At 38.0% G+C, this 26,627-nt stretch overlaps 1 protein-coding gene across 1 annotated transcript in view; it reads left to right on the forward strand.

Annotated features, from left to right (window-relative positions):
- Window positions 1-26,627, forward strand: part of ATP1B3 (ATPase Na+/K+ transporting subunit beta 3) — a 46,845-nt gene that overhangs the window by 16,951 nt on the left and 3,267 nt on the right. Inside the window, exons 2-5 of the mRNA XM_030329487.2 lie at window positions 10,388-10,516; window positions 15,354-15,461; window positions 21,176-21,360; window positions 23,531-23,581. Coding sequence (XP_030185347.1) covers window positions 10,388-10,516; window positions 15,354-15,461; window positions 21,176-21,360; window positions 23,531-23,581 — 473 coding nt within the window. The remainder of the gene's footprint in view (window positions 1-10,387; window positions 10,517-15,353; window positions 15,462-21,175; window positions 21,361-23,530; window positions 23,582-26,627) is intronic.

The following is a 26,627-nucleotide window of genomic DNA, read 5'->3' on the forward strand; positions in this document are numbered from 1 at the left end:
TTTTGCTATTACCCTTCAGTTTTTTGTATTGCATAACCAATTCTTACAGTTAGGATATGAGGTTAGTAAATTTTCTGAGTCTTTGTATGTCTGGAGATGTCCTTTTGTTTATTTAGTTGGTTGATCTTTTAGTTTACAATCATTCTTCCTCAGTTTGGAATATATCTCATTTTTGGCCAAGAAGATTCAATTACAGTTCTCTGTCTTAGGTATAGCCTGTTTTATTTTTTTAGAAGCATTAAGAAATTTCCTCGTGTTGGTATTCTGAAATGTTTCTAGGTATTGGATGTTTTCCACCATTTTTCAGTCTTTTCCAGTCTAGACAAAATTTGTTACTTCTTTGAGCATTCTTTCACTTCTCTTTTCTGATGGAATTCCTATTAGATTTGTTGATGATACTCTGGTTCTGTCCCCCATATCTCAACAATTTCCATACATTCCCTTCCTCCTTTTGGGGATTGTTGTAGAAAATCTTGGCTTGATCTTTTAGCTCATTGAATTTTTCCTTAGCTGGCCGATTCACTAGGTTAGTCTTCTGTTTTTGTTATTTATTTATTTATTTATTTATTTATTTATTTGTTTGTTTTTGGGAATAATTTTTGTTAAGTTTTTATTTATTTATTTTGAGAGAGAGAGAATGAATGCAATTGAGAGTGGGAGAGGGGCAGAGAGAAAGAGAATCCCAGGTAAGCTCTACACTGTCAGCGCAGAGCCTGATGCTGGGCTTGAATCCATGAACTGTGGGATCATGACCTGAGCTGAAACCAAGAGTCGGATGCTTAACCAACTGAGCCACCGAGGGCCCCCTCCTGTATTTGTTTTTTTTAAACAGCTTTATTGAAGTATAATTGACATATAGTAAGCTGTACATACTTAAAGTGTACAACTTGAGTTTTGACATATACTGGCATATATGTGTATACAATAGTGTACTCATGAAACTATGACTAATCAAGATAACAACCATAATCATTACCCCCCAAATTTCCTATTGCCCCTTTGTAATTGATCCTCTCTCCCTACCTCCCAAGTCTCCAGGCAAAAGTAGAGCTGCTTTTGACACTTCAGTTTGTATTTTCTGAAAATTTTTTTTAAATTAATTAATTTTTTTTTAACGTTTATTTATTTTTGAGACAGAGAGAGATAGAGCACCAACAGGGGAGGGGCAGAGAGAGAGGGAGACACAGAATCTGAAACAGGCTCCAGGCTCTGAGCTGTCAGCACAGAGCCCGACGCGGGGCTCGAACTCACGGACCGTGAGATCGTGACCTGAGCTGAAGTCGGACGCTTAACCGACCGAGCCACCCAGGCGCCCCTGTATTTTATGAAATTTTAAAAACATGGAATGTAGTTTATACTCTGTGTGTGCAAGAAGGGGATGACTTGTTTCATTTAGTATGATTATTTTGAGAAATAGTTTAAGAATAGTATTCCATTGTATGGATATACCAGAATTTACTTATTAATTTATTCGTTGATGTGCATATGGATTGCTTGTACTTTTTAATAATTACGAATAAAGCATCTGTGAATATCCATGTACCTTACTTTCTGAACATGTGCTTTTTATTTTTCTTGGTTAAATATCTAGGAACGGATTAGCTGGATCCTATCATAGATGTATGTTGCTAATTTCAAAAAATTGTCAAACTGTTTTTCTAAAATAGGGCTTTTATTTCTTTTATACTCCTACTAGCAGTGTGCGAGAGTTCAGTTGCTCCACTCCTGAGCCACCACTTGGTACTGTCAGTCTTAAAGTTTTCCAGCATTTTTGGTGGGCATGAGCTAGTGGTGTTGGTTTGCCCTTCCTTGATGACTAGTGATGTTGAGCACCTTTTCTTGAGCTTATTTTTTGCAATCCTTACATCTTTGATGAAGTTTTGTTTCAAAACTCCTGTGCGTTAAAAAAAAAAATTGTTGTAAGAGTTCTTTGCTAATTCTAGGGGCAAGGAAGTCCTTTGTTGGTTACATGTTTTGTAAAAGTTTTCTCCCAGTCTCTGGTTTGCTGTTTTATTTTCTTAGGTGTCTGGATTTTTCTTTAGAGTTTAACTCTTCTCCAGGTCAGCTTATCTAATGAGCTTTTTATTTTAATAATCAGAATATGAAATCTGATTTTTAAAAAAAATTGTCCTTTCACCTTCTGTATTTTAAATTCACTATTTTTTCCCCTTTGTTTTATTTGCACCCACTTCTTTTTTTTTAAATTTTTTTTTTCAACATTTTTATTTATTTTTGGGACAGAGAGAGACAGAGCGTGAATGGGGGAGGGGCACAGAGAGAGGGAGACACAGAATCGGAAACAGGCTCCAGGCTCTGAGCCATCAGCCCAGAGCCTGACGCGGGGCTCGAACTCACGAACCGCGAGATCGTGACCTGGCTGAAGTCGGACGCTTAACCGACTGCGCCACCCAGGCGCCCTATTTGCACCCACTTCTTCTGGGTATTACTTTTCTTTGTTGAGCTTGGTACTTTATCAGATTAGCTTTTTCTGAAATCTTTGGTACTTATTGGGTGTGTACTCCTGCTCTTTGTATTTAGACTTTCGTCTCTCGAGAAACGGAACTGTAGGTAGCAAATGTTAGCCGAGAGCTGGTCTAGGTATGGGAACTCTCTACTCCGTTAGGTTTTCACCAATCCTTCCGGACATTGCCAAGTTTTTCAGCCCAAGCATCCATACTCCCTGCTCCCACTCTGGAGTAGATGTTATTGCTACTATTAGTAGTTGCTTGACACTGGGAGCAAGTGTGTATTGGGGGGTAGGAGCAAAGTTGCACCCAATCTGGCTGTTCCTCCTATGGAGTCCCCTAGTCCTCTGGTCTTTGACTCAGAGTTCACTCCTCTTCTTCATCTTTGGTGAGCCAACTCACTTATTCCTGGAGGCCTTCTCTGATGAAATCCTTTTCTTTCCTCTCCCTGCTAGAGACAGTTCATTCTTTCTCTCTCTCTCTCTTTCTCTTTTTTCCTCTAGCCCTTGATGTCTATAATTTTTTGCTTATAGGTCTGTCACTTGTGATAACTGAACTCTTGGAGAGAAGGAACAGATCTTACTCTTTGTAAATTTCTATCACCTGGAGCAACACAGAATGCTTGAAAGATAGATTTTTCAGACAATGGGAGTTTTGATTATGAAAGGTAACAACTTGGAGCATGTGGCTGGCTCAGTCAGTACAGCTTGTGCCTTTTGATCTCACGGTTGTAAGTTCACGCTCCACGTTGGGTGTAGGGATTACTTAAAAATAAAATCTTGGGGTACCTGGATAGTTCAGTCATTTAGGTGTCTGACTCTTGACTGGTTCAGGTCATGATCTCATGGTTGTGAGATCTAGTCCCGCATTGGGCTCTGTGCTGAGTGCTGAGCCTGCTTGGGGATTCTCTCTCCCCTTCTCTGTCTGCTCCTTCCCCACTCACGCTCTGTCTCTTTCTGTCTCTCTCTCAAATATGAGTAAACGTTAAAAACATTTTTTTAAATTAAAATCTTTAAAAAGTTAACAACTTGAGGCCTGCCAGGAAGAGCAGACCAGGTAAAGGTACCACATGGAGAGGTACTGCTCTGAATGTTTCTCTTATGGTAGGTTAATCTTCAGCAGGTTATTTAATCTTATTTAGTTATTTTATGCTACCATGATTTTAATAAATTATAAAATATGAGTGCAAGTGTACATATACATTTTTTTCTTATAAAGATAGTATATGCCCATTAGTTTAAGAAAACTTTTTCAGTAGGAACAAATGTTTTGTGTTTTTTTTTTTTTTTTTTGTTAAGATTTTTAAGTAATCTCCACACCCAATGTGGGGCTCAGATTTAACAGCCCTGAGATCAAGAGTCACATGCTCCACTGACTGAGCCAGCCAGGCACCCTGGAACAAATAATTTTTTGAACAAGTGGTACTGGGAAAACTGGATATCCACATGCAAAACAATGAAATTGAACCCCTTCGTTATACCTTATACAAAAATGAACTGAAAATAGATCAAAGACCCAAACCTAAGAGCTAAAAAAATCTTAGAAGAAAACATAGATGCGCGTCTTCATAACTTTGGATTAGGCAGTGGTATCTTTTATTTTTTCTTCATTCTTTTTTTTTTTTTTAACATTTATTTTTGAGACAGAGACAGAGCATGAACAGGGGAGGGTCAGAGAGAGAGGGAGACACAGAATCGGAAATAGGCTCCAGGCTCTGAGCTGTCAGCACAGAGCCTGACACAGGGCTCGAACTCATGGACCGTGAGATCATGAGCTGAGCCGAAGTCGGACGCTTAACCGACTGAGCCACCCAGGCGCCCCTAGGCAGTGGTATCTTAAATATGACACCAAAAACACAAACAACCAAAGAAAAAAATAGATGAATTAGACTAGTCAAGATTAAGAACTTTTCCAGGGTGCATGGGTGGCTCAGTCGGTTAAGCATCTAACTCTTGATTTTGGCTCAGGTCATCATGATTTCACCAACATTGAGCAGTGGAGAGCCTGCTTGGGATTCTCTCTGCCCCCCCCTCCCACCTCCAACTTCACTTGCTTGCGATAATACATAAATGTATGTATTTATATACATATAAATAACATTTTTTAAGTTTTAAAAAATTTAAGAACTTTTCTGCATTTATTTATTTATTTATTTATTTATTTATTTATTTGTGAGAGAGAAAGACACAGTGCAGGTTGGGGAGGGGCAGAGAGAGGGAGACACAGAACTTGAAGCAGGCTCCAGGCTCTGAGCTGTCAGCCCAGGGCCGGTTGCGGGGCTCGAACCCACGAGACGTAGGATCATGACCCGAGCCGAAGTCAGACGCTTAACTGACTGAGCCACCCAGGCACCCCTAGAACTTTTATGCTTTTTAAAAAAGTTTCTAAAATGTTTATTTTTGAGAGAGAGAGAGAGAGAGAGAGACAGAGCACAAGTGGGGGAGGGGCAGAGAGAAGGGGAGACACAGAGTCTGAAGCAGGCTCCAGCCTCCAAGCTGTCAGCACAGAGCCGGTCATGGGGCTCAAACCCATGAATTGTGAGATCATGACCTGAGCCAAAGTCAGACGCTTAACCAACTGAGGCACCCCAACAATTTTTCTGCTTTAAAGGACACTATCATGAAAGCGAGAAGCAACCCATAGAATTGGAGTCAACAGTTAGATATCTGATGAGAGGCTTGTATCTGTACTATATATAAAGAACCTTAGAACTCAAATAAAAAGATAACCCAATTTAAAAATGGGTGTAATACAGGATGTAAATACATAGTTCTCCAAAGAACATACCAATGGCTGATAAGCTCATGAAAAGATACTCGACATCATTAGCCATTAGAGAAATGCCAGTTAAGCCCACAATGAGATACCACTTCACACCTACTAGTATGGCTGTATAAAAAGACAAGAAGTGCTGAGGAGAATGAGGACAAATTGGAACCCTGCTGGTGAGAATGTAGAATGGTACAGCTGCCTTGGAAAACAGTCTGGTACTTAATCTAAGTTACTATAAAACCTAACAATTCCAGTCACGGGTGAATGGACTGTGAATTATATCTCAATAAAAAGCCACTTTTAAAAATTCAAATATACAAAAGATTTTGAACTTGCACTTTTCTATGCCATTGTGTTTTTTTATTATTATTATACTTGCCTCTCTTTAAAAAAATTTTTTAACTGTGAACAGAATGCTAATTTATTTACAAAGAGGAAGTAGTTTCTAGTCATCAGAACTCTGAGGAGAGGAGTCTTTGTAGTAGCTGGGGTACCATCAGGTAACTAGGAAGTTTGCAGAAGTTAGGGAATCAGATCACATGGTCTTAAAGTGTTGAGAGGATATGTATGTTTGGGCCTTGATAAAGCCTAGTAACTCCCTTGTGCCCAGGTTATGTGTGCTGGTATTGTGGAATAAAGAATTTTTATGGTCTTTTCCCAGGTGCCTCGAGTTTTGAAAAACCCTTGGAATTTCCAGACTGGAGTGTCTATGTTATGCTAGCAGAGTGACTCCTGGTGGGCCCCTTAGTAGCTTCCCTGGAGGCTGGTCCTTAGAAAGACCAACCCTATGATTAGAGGGCTGGGACTTTGAGCTAACCTGACTGAAGGGAGGGAAGAAGAGGGGGCTGGAGATTGGGTTTAATTACATGGCCAGTGATTTAATCACACTCACATAATAAAACCCCGGTAAAAACTCTAGACCCTGAAGCTTAGTGGAGCTTCCAGGTTTGGGAGCAGATTAATGTGTTGGGAGGGTGATTCCCAGAACATTCCTGGAAGATTGGGTGTCAGAGACTGCATTCCATCCCAGACCCCTCTCTGTTTGTGTGGGTGTTCTTTATAACTAATCTTAAGTAGAGCCCTTTCTGGGTTCTGAGTCATTGTAGCCAATTCTGAAATCTGAGGGAGCATTGCAGATCTCCTAGATTGGTAGCCAGTTGGTTAGAAGTTCAGGTGGCATCTGAAGTAAGGGCATTCTTGTGGAGGGCCATGCCCTAAGCTAGTGGAGTCTGTGCTACCCTGGGTGGTTAGTGCTGGAACTGGATTGTTGAACACCCGTCGGGGTTGAAACAAAGTGGCCGGTGGGGACCTATTTCTCCTTCCCTTGGGTGATACAGAATAAACCTTGGCCAGATTTTTTGCTGTTTAGTTTTCTTTTATAGAATCCACATTAATCTCATTTATGAAAACATTTTTTTTAGAGTAAAATGCAATTGATTAGGTTAAGACTTAAACCTTAAATTTAGCCTTAAAGCCTAGTTGCAGTATCATTCCAAAAATATTTCTAGTTTTGTTGTTGGCCTTTTTCCCCCGTGAAGTTTGCTTTTGTCAAATATCTGGACTTTTACTTGCCTTTCTATAATGTGAATAATTAGATAGGTACAACCGTCACCCCTTTTTTTCGTATGGGAGTAGATACTTGCCCAGGGTCACAGCAGAAAAGTGGTCAGGCCAGGATTTGAGCCTAAGTCTGACTCTAGCATAGCCTGTGCATATACCCACCCTGCTCCATAACCTCCTGCTGCATCTGTCCTGTCACCCTTCCCCTAAACAAAATTAAAATGAGAGAGAAGAAAGGGATTTAAAAGTTGGGGCTTCTCAAGGAACAGAAATGAGAGCAGAGGAAAGTCCGTTCCTGTGTTAGAGAAGGGTAGAAGTTTAGTCATTGACAGTTCTGTAATGTGCCCTTAGATCTAAGAGTGTAAGTACAGAAGTAGCATTTGTTGTGCTTCTGTATATGCCATTAGAACAATGTGATAATATAAAAATACCAATTACAACACGAAGATTTTTGGTATTTGATATTTATTTAAAAATTTTTTTAACGTTTATTCAGTTTTGAGAGACAGACATAGACCGTGAGCAGGAGAGGAGAAGAGAGAGAGAGGGACACACAGAACCTCTGTGCTGACAGCTCAGAGCCTGACACAGGGCTCGAACTCAAACTGTGAGATGATGACCTGAGCTGAAGTCGGAGGTTTAACTGACTGAGCCACCCAGGTGCCCTGATATTTATTTTGAATAAACCTCTTTGGTTATAATTCTGTTGACCTCAGACTATTCAAAATGCTGATGTTTCTTCAGAATTTAGTGCATGCCAATTTCTTTTGTTCCTTAATGACTTAAGGAAATTCTTGAAGGATTTTAAGCTGGGAAATATCAGTAGTATAATAAGCACTATTTAGGCTTCATTTGCTGTTTCCTACTTACATTAAGTAAAACTGAGGCAGACGTGGCACACTGAACAGATTATGTCAGCACCATCCATTACTGACTAGGGTGCCTCCAATTTGATCCCCATCAGTATGTTTGCTAAGCCTATCAGCAAACTGCCTCTAAGGAACTGTATATAAGAGCGGTAATTGACAACTTGTGTTTTTCTGGTATTTTTCTTAGTAGGAGAAAAGAGGTTAAAAGTTGATAAAGGTAGGGGTACCTGGGTGGTTCAGTTGGTTAAGTGTCAGACTTGGTTTCGGCTAAGGTCACGATCTTACAGTTCGGGAGACCAAGCCCCACGTCAGGCTCTGTGCTGACAGTGTGGATCCTGCTTCGGATTCTCTTTTTCCCTGTCTCTCTGCCCCTCTGCCACTCATACTCTCTCTCAAAATAAATAAACATTAAAAAAAAAAGTTGATGAAGTATTGCTACCCTTGGGAGTGATCCTTCATATATGATATTCATAAGAGATTAATTTTAAATATTAGGTGTGGGTCTTGGCAAAAGGAACAGATTCAAGTAGAGAAAACTCATTTTAATGCTGGAAACCACGTCTATATTCTTGTTTCTACACTCCCTACATTCAAAATTGACTTAATAGCCACTACTATATGGCATCAGATTTGGGACATGGTTATTAATTTGTGTATTTTATGAACATAACTCTTTATAGGAACTTTCAACACTCTTTTTCATTGTGTAGTGGTTCTTTCGAAAGCCTGTTTGGGTATAGCTTGTTCATGTCTGTTTTATGTTTATTTGCTTTGTAACTTTTTATAAATTTCATTTACATTATTTTTCCTGGAAATTGAAAATCAGATTTTGAAAATGGTATAATATTTTGGGATGACTTAAAAATACAGCTAAATAATTAAACTCTTACCACTTTTGTTTTAAACTTCTCCAGCTTCATACTTACTGCATCAGTCAACATACTACTATGGCCTCATTCCACCTGTTTTTGTAGTTTTATTGAGTGTGGAACAGTCTACACTTGTTACATTTTATATATTTTTTAAATATTTTAATATAGTATTTTATATATTATTTTATAATGTATAAATATATATATGTAAATATATATATTTATGTAAATATTAATAACATAACCCTGGTCTGTTGAATGCAGGATTTTATCTGTTCCTATAAACATCGAGATCTGAAAGAATCCTTTCTCCTATATCTTATTAAATTAGCTTTTGGACTCTGCATGTGTTTCATTTCCCTGTATAGTAAATTGAGCACTACTTTGATATTGGTCTTCCTTTTCTTTTTCTGCAACAGGATTGCTGTATGTGGTAGGATAGTGATGCTATCTGAAGGTCCTCCTGCTGTCCTATCTTCCTTCTGTTCTCTCGCTCCCTATTTTGGCCTGCTGGTAATTGGGGCAAGGGAGGATGGGTGGATTAAGATGAAATTGCTTTAACTATTTCCCCTTTACTTGAAGGGAGGGGGGCAGTCTCCTGCCCACATTTAAGAAATAAAAATTATCTAGTTTTCGGCACAATCCGTTTTGGGGTTGTGGAGTCTTTTAAAAATCAGAAAAACATTGTAGAGCATTTTTCCGGGAGGAGGAAAATGGATATATTAAGAAATATATTATTATAAGAATCTCAAACTCTGAAGGTAATCCTTGCCTGGGGGTGGTGGGAGTCCATAAATTATAGGTCAGGAACCTCTGCTGTAGCCCCTTTGCTGGTGATAGAATCAGGCAAACAAACAAGTAGGTTATTAAGACTAGGAAGTAAAGCTGTTGTTAATTCAACTCCGGGGAATTAGTGTTTCTCACTATTGCTGTATCTGGGGATTTATTATCCTTTGATCAATTTTTAAACACTTAAATGTAAATGTGTGGCTTTAACAACATATCCTAATATGTAATCTTCATGGTGAACTCTTCTGATGTTGGAACTTTGAATGTGGACATTTGAGAAAAGTAATTGATTTTAGATGTTCCTAAAATAAATCACTGGCTTAGGGTAGATCTGTTTTAGTGTTTCCAGATTTTGAAGGAAAAAAAGACTAAGCCCTTGATGTTGAAACTTGGGTATGCCAACTCTTGCTTTGTGCTTAGCAGTAGAATTGTGAAGTCCCATTGGTTGGGTCACTTGTCCTATCATTGCTTTTGCATGAGCCTTCCACTTGACTAGTGTTTCCTAAACATCATTTATTGAATACCATCTTCATGATTTGCCTTCTGTGCACATTTCCTGGCTGTTAAGTCCATTCACATTATAAAACTTAAATTTATGCAAATAACTATTGTGAAATATGGGATTGAAGTGCTAATTCCTTTCTGTTTGCCACTTAAAGGAATATGTGCATATAGGGGTTTTATTCCACCTGAAATCATATTTTATCTTCCTAGAGGACAGCAAGTCCATCTTGGGAGACATTCCCCATGTGCTAGAATTTTAAAGCTCTGACCTTGAACCAGAGTATGATCTGTAGAAGCTATCTGTACTTGAAAGTATCAGTGGAGATGAGGGGTCATGGGATGGGTGGGTCCTGCCTGCTGAAATACCCTTTGCTTGGGCAAATGTGTATTGTTCTGAATATGGAGATATTTGGCTGTGTGCATGGCAAAGCTTGGAATCCTAGCTTTACAACAGTTGGTTTGTTTCTTTAACGTGTCTGCCCTCCCATTACCCCCACACATATGCACTGTGTGTGTGTGTGTATCTAAATTTCCTAAGTTTTATTTTCTTTTGCAGGTTTGATCTTGCTCTTCTACCTAGTCTTTTATGGGTTCCTGGCTGCACTCTTCTCATTTACAATGTGGGCTATGCTTCAGACTCTGAATGATGAGGTTCCAAAATACCGTGACCAGATTCCTAGTCCAGGTAATTATATTGCAGTTATTGTGGCTTTTAACAAAATTTGGTTATATTTTTTCTTCACTGTAAATTTTTTACATAGGTAAAAAGTTAAGCCTTAGGGTTAGGTAATGTGAAAATTTTGATTTTTGTTGTTAAATATTTACATACTGATAAAAAGACCTTTTATATTTACATACTGATTTGAAAACCTATTCTATTTACGTAGTGATATAAAGACCTGAGCTGATAAATCTTGAGTCCTTTGCCAGGAATAAGCAGAAATGAATATTGACAATTATAGTGAAGCCAAATTTGATCAGTATGGTCAATGGATGGCTTTTGCGAATATTGTATAGCATTTTCACTTGGCCTTGAGTAATTTTCTTACAAAGTAAACATTTTAGCTCTAGCTTGGGCTAGAGCATCAGTCTTACAAAGCTTCATAGTTTTAATGGCTTAATATGGAAGTGGTAAGAAATATTAAATAATGATACATCAGAGAATAAAATGAGTATACTGTTACTGTGTTCAATTCTTCTCTGTTGTCTTAAGGAAAAAATATTCTCCAGGGTTGTCCACTACAGAAGAAAATCTCAACTGAAACACTAATTTGAATGCCAGCTTTACCTTTGTTACTGGACATGGCCGTTCAAGGTGCTGGCACTTTCTATAGAGGAATATAACAATGTGCAGAACTCCAGTATAAATAATTCCCAAAAATGTGAACAACCTTTAGAGATACTAGAGAAGGGCAGGCTTCTCATGGAGGACTGGGATTTGGACAGCAGGTAGGGTGGGCAGGCAGGCCAGTGAAGGGACGAGTGTAGTAGAATGTTTCCTTTTGGAGCAGTGGTTCTCATCCAGCAGTGATTTGCTCCCCAAGGGCCTTGTGGTTGTATCTGGAGACAGTTTGTATTGTTACACCTCAAGAGATGCTGCTAATGAGCAGAGGTCAGGGATGTTGCTTAACATCCTACAAAGCACAGGACAGCCCCCTGCAACAAAGAGTTGTCCAGCCCAAAAGGTCAGTAGTGCTTAGGTTGACGAACTCTGAACTAGATCTTGGCTCATCGTATGGATTTATGAGCCATATCAACAGCCAGACTACACCACTTTCCCCAGCCATCTTTTCTTGAACATTTTGTTCTAATGACTTTTCCTTGGTTTGCTGTTAACATTTGTGTAAACATCAGGAATCACTCTTTTCTCTTTTTTAGTTTATTTGACCAAGTATCAGAGACTAACTCCATACTCATTTTTCCCTCACCTCTCATTGTAGCATTTTTTTCTACCTAGACTAATCCTAAGATAACTATTTTTCTTGCTAAGTTATGTGACTTTATTACCAGTGAACATGATCTGATCTATTTCAGAAATAAACTGTTTACAATTGCATGAATAATATAAGCAATAAGATGTGTTCCATATATTCAAGTTTCAAACCAAGTTCCTTAAAATTATTTACAAGTATATTATAGTACTTAAAGTCTTATCATTACCTTAAATAAATATATATGTACACACATACATATGTATATATAACACTGGATGAATATACATTAGTTTGTTAAAATATTCTCTTTACAAAGGGATTAAGGATAATATTTTTTCTTCCTACTTGTACGTTCTGCATTATATGCAGTATTTAATACACTGGTTTTTTTGCATTGACCATATTTTATTTTTATTTAAAAAAAATTTTTTTTAACATTTATTTATTATTGAGAGACAGACAGAGACAGAGCGTGAGCATGGGAGGGGCAGAGAGAGGAGGAGACACAGAATCTGAAGCAGGCTCCAGGCTCTGAGCTGTCAACACAGAGCCCAATGCAGGGCTCGAACTCAAAAACCGCAAGATCACGACCTGAGCCGAAGTCGGATGCCCAACTGACTGAGCCACCCAGGCGCTCCTTAATTTTATTTTTAAATAACATTATTTCCATAATATTGTTTCTACCCGGTAAAATAAATGCTGGTTTGAAATTGGTACATAAAATATACATACATATAACATAAACCCTGCCCATCACACCCCAACAAACATGCACATTGTATGCACACATTCTCATATTCCAGTGGTTTAAATTGTAAGGTGATAGAGGAGTTATTATAGTTTTTGCATTCCGTTGATGATCTTCATTTTGAGTAAGATAAGACTTTATTTGGAGGACTTTAGCATACCGTGTATAAAATCCACCTGTACTGTACATGCCTGCTTTGGTTTTTTACTTAAGAATTTCAAACACATTGTTAAATAGCAAGTTACTAGGGCTCCAAGAGCATTGTTAGGCAAGGTCTAAGAAGTAATGGGTATCAGAAGTTCAGTTTTAGGGGCACCTAGCTGGCTCAGTTGGTAGAATATGTGAGTCTTCATTTTGGGGTTGTAAGGTCAAGCCCCACTTTGGGTGTAGAAATTACTTAAAATAAAATCTTGGGGCACCTGGGTGGCTCAGTCAGTTGAGCATCCGACTTCGGCTCAGGTCATGATCTCACAGTTCATGAGTTCGAGCCCCACATCAGGCTTTGTGCTGACAGCTCAAAGCCTGGAGCCTGCTTTGGATTCTGTCTCCCTCTCTCTCTGCCCCTTCCTGGCTCATGCTCTGTGTCTCTCTCTCTCCTTCAAAAATAAACATTAAAAAAAAATTTGCTGGAGAGAGTGTTTAAAAAAATAATAAAATAAAAATCTTTTTTAAAAATTCAGTTTTAGACTTTCATGTCTTAAAGTTTTTGCAAATTGAATCATTGAAAAATCCCTTAGGAGCACCTGGGTGGCTTAGCCATTAAGCGTTTGACTCTTGATTTTCAACTTAGGTTATGATCTCATGGTTCATGAGATCAAGCCCAAACATTGGGCTCCCTGCTGAACAGCACAGGGCCTGCTTGGGATTTTCTCTCTCCCCTCTCTCAAAATAAATACAATCAGTCATGTAGGGGTGCCTGGTTGGCTCAGTCAGTGGAGCATCCAGGCTCTTGATTTTGGCTCAGGTCATGATCCCAGGGTGGTGGGATCGAGCTCTGTTGGGCTCTGCACCAAGTGTGGCACCTACTTAAGATTCCCTCTTTCTCTCTTTTCCTCTGCCCCTCTTCCCTGCTCATGTGCGTGCTCTCTCTATCAAAAAAAAAACCCATTAGTCATGTAAAGGAATGTAATCTTTTGTATAAAACACAGATATCTTCATGTGTTTCTTTAAAATTTCTTTAGTTTAGGGACATCTGGGTGGCTTCAGTCGGTTAAGCATCCAACTCTTGATTTTGGCTCAGGTCATGATCTCACGGTTTGTGAGTTCGAGCTCCATGTGGGGCTCTGCCCTGACTGTGGAGCCTGCTTAGGATTCTCTCTCTCTCCCTTTCTACCCCTTTCTCACTTGTGCTGTCTCTCAAATAAACTTTAAAATATATGTGCCTACATATAAAATAAATACTTAAAAAATTAAAGTAAAATTTCTTTAGCAATCTGAATATTTTATGTTGGGTTTTTCTTAAAATTAGGGGTTTTTAATACAGTTATTTGCAAGCTGCCTTGATTCTCTTACTTTTTCACTTGCAGGATATTATATCCTATTCCTGCTATAAAACCTTAAAAATAAAAGCAAACAATTTCAGACATATACAGATGGTCATTTAATATACTGGACTGTAAGATGTATTATTCATTAAATACTTTTATAAGAAGTCATAAAGTTTTTGCCCAGAGATGTTGCAGTGGATGGAAAATCAGGCATAGGGGATTATCTAAATCCAAGTGATCTCTGGTTTGTTTATGTAAGTGAATAGGGAGTTTAATTGGGAGGTCTTTTGTGTTGAATATAGAAGATTTGCTCTGCTATTTAGGAACATTGTTTCATCATATTTGGGTAGCATTGCATCTAGTTTAACTCAAGATCAGTGCAAACCAATACAGGCAAGGATTTAAAAGAAACTGGATCTGATCTAAAATGTTAACACTATTTAAAAAAAACAAAAAATAACAAAAAAAGAACTAGAGATCTGTGAGCAGCAGTTTTAATGGAAATTAAAACAACCCTTGTCATTTGTATATTTTCAGATTCAGTGCAAGGCATAGCATCTCTAATAACTTTGGTATGGGAAATGTTTAGAGGCTAGTGAAAATGTTAGGATTGTTCTTAAGCCTGGGTGCAAGGCTGAATTAATAATCTAGATCGGATGCTTTTAAAACAAAGAAAGCGTACATTAAAGTTGGAAGCCTGATTATGTTTCCTTACAGATAAATATGCTTACATTTTCTTTTCATAAACTCATGCAACATGTTATGTATACATGGGTGTTGACTTGATATGAAATTGTTGGTTATATGCCAAATTCAATATGTGAAAACCACATTTGAATTATAGAGCAGTGTTTATTATTGAAGGAAGAATATTCAACCATAGAGTTAAAATTTTATAGGCCTCTTCCACTGAAAAAGTTTTATGTATGTTTCCATACAGTTGTAATTTGAATGACTAAAGTGCTGAGACTGATTTGCTAAAACTTTTCTGATTAATAGCACATTGACAAAACCTAAAAATATTTGATAGAAAAATGAGTGTAGGAAGTAAAAAGTAAAATTTGCATCTTTTAAAATCAGGAACAGAGCAATTATAATTTAACTGTAGATTATCAGATTTCAGGGAGGTTTTTAATTGCTAATGCCTGAGATGATTTTGCAGATTTCCAATTCTCTTCATTTTAGATGTCTGTACCTTCATAATCAACTGAGAAGTTCTTAATAATTTCAGCATACCTATGAACACAGTTTTCCATGTAATTTACTGAGATCTGCCCCTTAGGTATAAGAATAAGCAGAAAGAAGGGAATTTGCTGCAGTTAATCTTCCCCCTTTTCTTTTATCTCTGTATAGGACTTATGGTTTTTCCAAAACCAGTAACTGCATTGGAATATTCATTCAGTGCGTCTGATCCAGAGTCCTATCAAAGGTACACTGAAGACCTTAGGAACTTTCTAAAACGTAAGTATTTTTCTTAGAGTGAGGTAAAAGATTTTAGGTACTGAGAAACTGGTACCAAATAATGATTACTTTTAGAAACCTCTTTCTTAGAGTCTGTTTTACCTTTTGTTTTGTTTTGTTTTTCTCTTAAACTCAGTCAACTGAGAGGACTGGCAAGTACATTTTATAATTAGTCATGAGAATATTCTAACTTATGAAAAGACATAGGGGTCTAAGCTCAATGGGCAGTTGAATTTGACTTTTCTGTATTAAGTATATGAATAAATCTATTGAGACATGACATTTATATCTGCATTAAAAAGCATTTGACTAATAAAGCAAACTGAATTATACAAAATAATGCCTCTAAGCATTTGGATCTTTTGAATCCAATGTAGTACTTACTTGTGGAGGGAACAAGGAATGATGTTTGTTATTTAAAAACAAAACAAAATCAGGGGTGCCTGGGTCGCTCAATTGGTTAAGCATCCAATTCTTGATTTTGGCTAAGGTCATGATCTCCCGGTTTGTGGGTTCAAGCCCTGTGCTAACTGCACTGAGCCTGCTTAGGATTCTCTGTCTCTGTCTCTCTCTCACACACACCAAAATAAATAAGTAAACGTAAAAACAGAACAAAACCAGGGGTGCCTGGGTGGCTTAGTCGGTTGAGCATCCAAATCGTTATTTTGTCTCAGGTCATGATCCCAGGGTTGTGGGATTGAGCCCCACAGCAGTGTGGAGCCTACTAAGATTCTCTCTCTCTCTTCTTTTGCCTCTCTCCCCCACTCATGTTCTAATTTAAAATAAATAAATAAATAGGGGTGCCTGGGTGGCTCAGTCGCTTGAGCATCCGACTTCAGCTCAGGTCATGATGTCACAGCTGGTGGGTTCCAGCCCCGCGTCGGGCTCTGTGCTGACAGCTCAGAGCCCGGAGCCTGCTTCAGATTCTTTGCTTCCCTCTCTCTGTCTGTCCCTAACCCACTCACATTCTGTCTCTGTCTCTCTCGAAAATAAACATTTTTTTAAAAAATGAAAATAAATAACCCATCCAAATACATATCTGCTGTGGGTTTTGGAGTTGCCAGTCTGTAATGCTTTCTAATAGTTGTCCTAGCCCAGTTTTCCTCCTGTTTGGTTTAGCCTACCTCTTTGGTGTTACCATTCACATGAATAATCATCACATGCCCTGGCCTGTTGGTTCATGATCACCTCACCTCTTCCAGATCTACATTCATTCCTTAGAACACGTAGGACCCCATTGCCAAAATCACTGAGGCTTTCCTGACACAACCTTGTAGTTTGTTTAACTTTCCCTCACTATTCTACCTCATTGGGACTTCCACTTCACTGACCCTTTTATTTTGTCCCATCCTCTTCTCCCTAACTTCCCTTTTTACTAAGCTTATTAATTCCATGGTTTTTCATTTCACTTTCAGTTTTGCCAGTACTCTAAAATCCTTTGCCTGTCAGTCTGTCATAAAATGCACATGGATGAAGCCACATAGTTCTCCTAGATGAAACCATATAATTCCTGAATGAAGGCCCTTCCTTTGAGCCTGCCCCGAGCAGGCTGCTGAAGGCTTTCCATGGGACTATTTAGCACTGCGAATACTTGACCACCTCCCTCAAATATTTCCTGGCAATCCTGCTGAATTTCTCTGGATAATTCTTAGAGGATTATTTCCAATTTCTATTCAAACCTCTAACCCTTTTCCTCTATATAGAACTCACTTCATATAACTTGCTTCCCTGCTTCAAAAAGTAATGGAAGGACTCAGATGGGAACTCCTGCAGTTTCCTCATTATTAGAAAAGCCAACCTACAGTTACAGCCATTTTGTGTGTGATATTTCTCCTGCTCTGAGGCCCTTCCTTGCATAGGCCACCTGTACCAGTCCTGCTTTGGATTTCTTCCTCTTCCATGGTCTTGGAAGCATTGTTTACTCTCCTTTTCCTGTATATTTAGCCTCTCTCTATTGGATCCTTCTTGTCAGCATGCAGAATTCCTCAACTTCCTCTTATCTTAAAAACCTCAATCCTACACCATCCACTTGACTTTCTAAATCTTTCCTTGATAGTTCTTTAAGGATGTTTTTGTGAGCGTATAATCCATGGCTTAAAAATCAAATAGTAAAGAAAGTTCTGTAATGAAAACAGTTTCCTGCCCTACTCTTTTCTAGCTGCAGTCCTTTTAATTTCCTCGACAAATATTTTTTCAAGGCTGTCTTTATGTCACGCACTCTTTGAAGTTTAATCAGTGAACACAGGAAAAAAATGTGTGTTCATGGAGCTTGTAGTCCAGTGGTGTACAGGAAGGTGATGAGTGCTGGGGAGAAACATGAAGCAGAGAACAGAGATGGGAAGGGTTGTAGTTTTGAACAGGGAGGTCCAGGAGGCCTCATGGAAGGGGGCCCTTAAGGAGGATATCAAGATGAGGGAACTGACCTGAAGCTTATTTATAATGCCCAGCACATTCAGGGTTTATCAGGAAAGCTGGAGGAGGTGGATGGAGTAAGCCAGGGCAAGAGTTTTAGGAGGTTAGGGAAGTAAAGGATGGGTTGTGTGGGTCCTTAGAGGCCATCACTAAGTTCTTTGGTTTTTACACTGACCAAGTGGGAGGTTTTTAAGCAGGGAATAACATCATCTCACTCCCAACTTTTAAAGGATCACTAAGGCTGCTTTTTTGAGACTGTGGGTTGAAGGGTACAGGGAAGCTAGTCAGGAGGCCATTACACTAACCAGATGAGTAGAATGGTGGCTTGGCAAGAAAGGAAGCAATGGAGGCTGTAAATGTTTTTTTTAACCTTTATTTATTTTTCAGACACAGAGAGCAGGAGAGGGGCAGAGAGAGAGACAGACAGAATTGGAAGTAGGCTTCAGGCTCTGAGCTGTCACCACAGAGCCCAACTCAGGGCTCGAACTCACCAATTGTGAGATCATGACCTGAGCTGAAGTCGGACTCTCAACCGACTGAGCCACCCAGGCCCCCCCCCCCCTTTTTTTTTTTTTTTAAACCTTTATAGGTTGTGAGTAATTTGATTCTGGATACATGTTCAACAGGAAAGAACTTCATGCTCTTGAAATTTCTCTTATGGTATTTTTTTCTGTATTTCTGTTATACTTTCCTTCTAGCTGTTGATTTATCACTTTTATATATTGTCTTTACTTCCTGCCATGACAGATGAGCATTTACTTCACATGCCTCAGACACTCCACCCTACAACCCAGTTTAGTTATTATTTTTAGTTTTGCTATTGGTTGCCTTTCTATACTTAATCTTTATGTCTTATTCCATCATCTATAGACACTCTTCTGGCTCCCTTATTTGCACACTGTTATTTGAGGTATCCTCTTAAGTCCTTTTTTTTTTTTTCCTGGAAAACTCTTTAGAGCTTTTCCCTTCGTGCCATAGTCTGTACTAGTAACTGTTTAGAACTTTACTATACAGCTGTCATTTTGGGACTTTTTTTTTTTTTTTTTTTTAATCACTTTAGCTGGATCCACTGTTTCTTGGCTCCTGCCTTTTTTCTTAATTTACTGCTTAGTTTTGGTGGAGTATATTTATTCTCAACTTCATAAGAAAAGATACATGAAATGTAAATTTTGAGTCCTTTCATTTCTGAAAATGACCTCAGTCTGCATTTATAGGTGGTAGTTTAGCTGCATCTAGAATTTTAGTTACTTTGTATTGCCTTTTTCTCCTCCACAAGGCTGGATTTTTACTTTGTTTTTATATGTATTTCCTTGGGGTTCTAAAATTTACTTTAGTTTCAGTCTTTAAAATACCACTTTACTGGGGGGCACCTGGGGTGGCTCAGTGTTAAACATCTGACTCTGGATTTCACTGTCTCACAGTTCATGGGTTTGAGCCCTACATGTGGCTGTGTGCTGACAGTGTGGAGCCTGCTTGGGATTCTCTGTCTCCCTCTCTCTAAACTTAAAAAATAAAATAGAACTTTACTGGGAACTTGATGGAGATCTTTCAGGATGAAGGCTTAGGTTAATAAATTATTATCTTTCAAAAATAATTTCACAGAAATTACCTTCTATTAATTACTTTGATCATTTCCACAACTCAGTTTTCTGGTTCTTTCTAGAACTGTTCTCTTAGTTGGCTCTTAGATCTCTTGTTTTTCTCTCATTTTCTACTTTCTCAGTTGTCATTGCTGAGTTTTAGGAAAGCCTTTCTGCTGTTAAGGTGTACCATCTCTGGTTAAAAGATACATTGTCTTCTTTTTTCTAATAGACACTGCTTACAATTTGAAGTTTCATTCTGTTCAAATTACCTCTTTACTTTTAGGTCTTTATAGACACACCCACTCATTGACCTTTTTCTTATTTTAGACTTTCCTCGGGTGTATAGGGCTCTTTGGTTACTCTGTCTGGGGTCAGTGACCTGTCTGTGTCCCCATGATACCTTGGACTTGGGGGTAGGGGGTTCTTCATAATGTGACCATCATACAACCCCCTGCATTGTGGTTTTGTATGGAAGTAGAACATGGCACAATTAATACAAAAGTGGTCACTGAACGAATGGATATATTACCAAAAAGTGTATGCAGTAAAAGCCCGCGGGGAAAACTGGTGAAAGCCTTGAATATCTCTTGCAAAATGATCTTTATGATTGTGCCACCAGAGTCAAAAAGTGATGAATGTCATATGATAGGTACCTCTTGTGTTATAAAAGTTTACCCCACCTCCCAAATATTTGAATCATTCTTTTAAATGAGTACATAATTCCAATTATCATCTAATTTTTTATATATCTAAGATGAAACTAAAGATTTTTGACAATTTTTCCCCCAAAGTAAAGATCTGCACTTTCTTTTAAATACATTTACTTTGCAATTTTTGTTCCTGTTTTGGTTGAATTCATTTTAAGTGACCTTTTTCTGGTACCAGTTGTACCCACACACCAACAGTTCTTATTGAGGCACTGTGGTAGATCTTAACTATTTATTAGTATCTTTCAATAAACACACTCATTGAGGGCAGGGACCACGTCAGGTTTGCTCACTGTTGTGCCACTTTTGCCTAATACTGTGCCAGTGTGGAGCAAACAGCAGAAAAACCATCGTGTGTCTCTCCCTCTCCTTTCTTCCCCATCTCCAAATTGTAACCATTTTACTCCTTTATCACTGAGTTTATCTAAGATGTTACCTCTAACTTAATATTAACTCACAGGTACCTTTGATGCTCAGCTTTGTTGTAGTCCCTGCCGAAGAGCGTTCCATAGCACCATGTGTCTGTAGGCCCTTCAGTTAAAATTGTGTGTTTTCCCTGTTACATTGTAAATTCCATAGGGGGAGAAGTGGCAATGCCTTTTTATGTTCTCACCTTTCTTTTTAAATTGGTGTATAGTTTACACATAATGTTACATTAGTTTCAGGTGTACAGCATAGTGATTGGACAAGTTTATAGGTTGTCATTATCTTTTTGCGCCATGAGCTTTCAGATAATGCAGTAGTCATGGCTGGCGCCACCTGATGGTAACAGAAGACATTGATCTGTAATCCAGTTTGTTATTGTTGAATGCAGTAAACATCTGAAGTGTTACAGCTTAGTAAACCTGTTAAAAGTTGGACACACTTAACATTCTTTACCTAGAATAATAATATGGTAATTAGCATGTTCTTTTTGTTTTTGAAGAGTGTTGTCCAAAGGATGATGTGTTCCTAGTTGTATTTAAGATCTATCTCTAGCTGATCTATATACGCATATATGTTTTCTTTTTAGCATATGATTTAGAAGAACAGAAGAATCTCACAGCTTGTCCTGACCGAGTGCTTTTTGTACAGAAGGGTCCAATTTATCATGCATGTCAGTTTCCTCTTGCCTTACTTGAAGCATGCAGTGGTGTGGATGATCCAGAGTTTGGCTACTCCAGAGGAAATCCTTGTATTCTTGTGAAAATGAACAGAGTATGTACCTATATTGCTGCTGCTGCTTTTTTTCTAATATCCTCTATTGAGTAGCTTGGAACTGTTTTTTTCTCATTTAGGGGTAACTTGCATAAAAGGTTAGCAGTGATATTAATTGACCTTTAGAAAGTGAATACAGCAAAAACCAAGACTGGTTTATTAAATCAATCACGGATTAGGGAAGTAAAACAACTTACGCTTTTCCCTTTTTAGTTACATGCATTTAGGCATAGGTTAATGCTTCAAGGGGCAGGTATTCCGGTTGTCATACATAAAGCATGGTTTTATTAACGTGCAGTGCTCATCTTTGAATCATCTTTGAATTCGGTTGTAAATTTAAAATTCCATTGAGAATCTATGAGGCTTTAGTTTAAACTTTGAATATTTAGTAGCAAAGCATAGTTTTATAGTGTATGTACATATAATTAAAAAGTAGAGATACAAATAAAATTGCATTATAATGAGCTCAGTGGGGTGTTACAGTTGTAACCAAAGTAGTAGCATTTTGCTTTGGTGTCCAGAAGATGTTCCTGAATTATATAGCCATTAGAAAATTTTGAAGCTCATTAGCTTCTCTGTGTGTTAGTAAGTATGACCTGGGAGTCATTGTGCAAAAGAAGATGCTTTTCTTATGTAATAAGTGATCTCTAACCCCTGTACCTTTCTGCTCTATAAATATTGTATTGCAGAGCTGTGTTCTGACACAGTTACCCTATTGAGGCCTGCAAGGTCTCCCTTGAAGAATGAGGTTATTCCTGATCATTTACTCCAAGAAAAGGCAGTTTCTTAAACAGGTGGAGACCTCTCAAGATCATGAGTTTATCACTAAAGTTACCCTTGATAAGCCAATTGCTACCATCTCTTGGCACTGCTAAATAAAGAGTTTCCCTGTAGGAAGAGCCAGCTAGACCCCGACGTACCCAGACTGACACCCCTCCGGTCTCTCCTCCTTTCCCCACATGGACAATGACAAGTTCCTAATTATCCCATCGTACTCTAGAGATCGTTCTGAAACATTGCCTGACACATAGTAGGTACTCAAGAATAATTATAGTCGGATGTTTCAGCAAGACTTCATTAAATTAAAGTTAACCAAATAAGCCAAGAGTAATAGGAAACTTGACAGTCTAGCTTGTAAGATGAAGTAAATGTATTTACCTTAACAGAAATGCCTTTTAGAATCCCAGCCTTCCAGAAGTGAATATCTTCATAAAGTCTAGATTCCTGGAAAATCTATTCCGAGTATAAAGCCAAGAGAAGTTCCAGTTCCTTCTCCTATAGGACCAACCTTCCAAGCTTGTTTTTCTCTTTCAGTATGTCCTCTTTGAATGCAGAGGGTCTGAGATTATACTTGGCTGATGGGACATGGCTTTACAGGGCATGACAAGATGACAACATCAAGCTCAAGTATGGATCATTCATGAGCTATGCATGCTGAGTGTAGCAGGGGATTTAATCCCAGTAGAGTTTGTTCCAAAGTCCTCACATAGGCAACGATAGTTAAAGATGTTGATATTATTTAGGTTCCATAATACTTACCTCTTGGGAGGAATATTTACATTTACAGGCATTCGCATGTAAAATGAATATAACTTCAAAACATAAAAAGATCCTCCCACAAAATAAATATCTATTGCCATTCAGAGTTAGTTATATCAGCTACATACATGAAAGTAGCTTTATTACGTAGAACTGAATGGTACTGTGTCTTAAAATGGGATTCATCCCAGTGTATGCATTTTTGTGGAATAGATTGATGGGAAATACGGTAAGGCTCCATGCAAGCTTTATGGAAACAAATGTTGAGGGTTTGACCTAATACAGTTTCGTGAAAAACAGTTTTATTGTGCTTCTGCAATTCTTACGTTTGCATTAAAAGTTTCTGTTTGCTTCTTGGTTTAAGGGTAGCAAAGTGCAATACTGTGTTTTATTCAGGAACTGATTTATTTTCTGCACTGCCCCAATACAATAAGACAGTAAATTGGTAAGATTATTATATTAAAAAGTCCATTGTAATCCTCTACACAAGAGTAAAAGGCAGATGTAATAGGGTTTTAATACCTAGAGTTGATATGCATCTCAACCCTTCCATCTCTGGGTCCCTAGCAACAACGCAGGAGGTTCTTTCATATACATTTGTGATGTTTCAATTAGTTTTTCTTTTCCTTAGATAATTGGATTAAAGCCTCAAGGAGAACCAAGGATAGAATGTATTTCAAAGGTTAGTATTCAAAAAGCTTTAGTATATCTGAATATTTTAAAAGTCTGTGAGTCTTAGTCATTGTTTTTTCTTCCTGTCCCTTTTTGAAAGTCCTCTGTAGTGCCAATCTTAGAAGAATAAAATTCCAGCGAACTTTGGGTGTAAAGCCCTTCTCTACTTGCAAATGATAATTCCTAAAGACATGTTTTCCATGAGCATTGATTTCACAGACACTGCCTTTGCATATATCATCTTTCATTGATTCTGAGATCACTTTTTTCTAGCTTAATAACACTGAAATTGGGGATGGCCTTATAGTTAATTGCATCTTAATACTGTATCATAAGAGTTTTTTCTATCTTAATAGTACATAAATCGGTGTACATCAATGGCATCTGAGATTTCAGGAAACAGGATACATTTTCCTTAAGGTGGAGGCAGTATTTTTCTCTCCTACCCCTACTTTATTTTCTTCCAGAGTGCTGTGAAGTTTTCATCTCATAACTTCTTTTGTTTTCTCTCCATGCTGCAAGTGCAACTAAGACAAATATGTAAATTGATGGGTAAGAGTTCTAAGGAGAAATGTAAAGTTCTACATTTAATTTTATTGTTGTGCAAAATATTAGCATTCCAGCTCTAAATCTATGTCAAAGGTATTTTACTTGAAATGTTACTTTGAAATCACTTCTCAAGTTTGTGAAGAAAATTATATTCCTTTTCGCCTTGAATGGATTTCTTATGTGGGCAGAAATCTCTTGCTCCGTGGTTCTCAAATTCATTCATGCATCAGAATCACTTGGAGGACGTTTTGGGTCCCATTCCCAAAGTTTCTGACTCCCTAGTTTTGGGGTGAGGCCCAAACTTGGCATTTCTAACTCAAGTTTCCAGGTGATGGTGATGCCGATGGTCTGGGGCTCATGCTTTGAGAATTTCTGCTTTAGAGTATCCTTACTTCTTTTGAGTATTCACTATTTAGACTAGAATAAAAAGCCAGAAAGTTTGTGGCTTCTCATCTGGGTTGAAGTATAAGTGTGTGAATCCTCGGCAGTTCCCTTTACCTCCTTATACTAACATAGCTCAGTCAGTATGCTGCTTACAATCAGATGCTACATCTAAGCTGAGCTTTTCTTGATAAATCCTGTTGAAAATGAAGTAAGCATATGCTAGTATCTCTTAAGATGAAAAGGAAGCATTATGGCTATGAGATACATTTAGAAAAAGCAACTATTCTGTTCTTGCTTGCAAGCTTTCCAAGTAGGAAGTTTCTGAGGCTCAGGTGCCAGGCTCCGGCCAGGTTAGATGTGCTATTTTCGTGACCACGTAGGACTGTGTATCTGGACGCAGGAGCTTTTGCCTTTGTGTGTGAGTGGACCACACTGATAAGCTTGGAGCAGGGGCTCTATGGGGCCAACGCTACTAAGAAAGGAAAGCACATTTTGGCCAGAAGGCCAAAAGCTTTAGTAAACTTCTTTCCTAAGATTTCAATTTTGTGAACCTTTGGGCAGTATAAACAACTCCATGTAACTGTTCCCTTAGGGTTTAAACTGGACTTCTATCTATTGGATATCCTTTGCTTCTAGAATAGTTGGTGGAAATGTTAATGAAAAATCCTGGTCTAATGACTCAGATTTCAGTTTGTTGTCCCTTTTGCTTTCAAGAGTTATGTGTAAAGTACATAAACTAGATGGGGATTTTGTTAATTGAGTTGTGGAATATTTTTGTTTTTAGAAAGCTTATAAAATTTTGCCTAGTACTCCTAGGTTAGTCACAAAGGAGTAATAGGTGGGGTGTGTACATTTTAGAGGTGGTTCTGTAGGGCAGATGGCCGCATTTATTGCACATCATCATAGTTGCTGTTTTCCATTATATGTATCTTGTACTCTTAAATTTGATCTGCTTTAATTGCGTTTATGTAAGAGTTCTGAAAATACTGAAATATTGAGGACAACATGCTCTTGAGCATTTAAAAGATGGTTCCTACAAAAGATGGAATATTCCTTTTGTCATTTTTTCAATTTTTTCTATAAAAATAAATCCTATTAATATAGAAAAATGCAGAAGAAAAAGGTAAATGCCTACCCATTTCCAATTTGTGTTCTTCAAGTCTTTTAAGGGTGGCGACTGTATAAAAAAATGTGATTTTAAAACATTGTTTTCAGTGGAACTTAGTGACTGTCAGTTGCTCCTAGTTTCTAATATGATGTCATTCATATACTTAGAAAACTGTGACATGTATACTTCACCCTAAAGTATCTCAGTATTCAGATATGCATAATTTCTAAATGTTTATTTTAACAGAAGGTATAAAAAGTACAAGTTTAAGTAAAAGCCTGCCAATGTTACGTTTTTGGTACAAACCAAGAGAACAATGAAGAGTCACCCTGGGTGATCTTGAGCATGTCCTCTTAACTGAGCCTCAGTTCCCCTCTTTGTAACTGATCCTGCCCACTTAAGGGTGTTGGACCTAAATGAGGTCAGTGTAAGTTAAGTGTGGTGTCTGGCTGGAATTTCCAGCTCAGTAAACTATAACCCAAAGAAAACCTCCTTTATGTGTTGGGGAACATCTCTGAAGTAGGCTCATGTATTAAGAGAAAATAGGTTAAACAAAAGCAATTAGTATAGAAGGGCACTCATCACAGTGATTATTTTTTAATTATAGAGTACAAATGTAGGGTGGTGACTGAACATGGTTTTTACTGTTTCTCTTAGCCTTGTCAGCTTCTGTGGGGTAGCATCACTCTGTGCTTTGTGCCGTCTTGCTTTGTCACTTGTTCCTCACACGTGCTACTCGTGATAGAGAAGCAGAGTAGGACTTCTCCTTAGAGGAGATTCTTAGTTTTGCTATAGTGTTTCCTGTGTGCTTTACAAAATAGAAATTAGGATGCAAGCATTTTCTAATATATTAATTAGCGCTTAGTAAACTTCCTCTGATTTTAGTCCATGTCATCTACTCATTGTGTGTTAAAGTTACTCATTAAAATTAGTCCTATTCAGAATGTGTTACTTGAGAATTCTCTATCAAGAAGAGATGATAATAGAGATATCATCATGAGTTGGATTGTGAAGG

The sequence above is a fragment of the Lynx canadensis genome, chromosome C2 (genome assembly GCF_007474595.2).
Source record: "Lynx canadensis isolate LIC74 chromosome C2, mLynCan4.pri.v2, whole genome shotgun sequence".
Classification (NCBI taxonomy): domain Eukaryota; kingdom Metazoa; phylum Chordata; class Mammalia; order Carnivora; family Felidae; genus Lynx; species Lynx canadensis.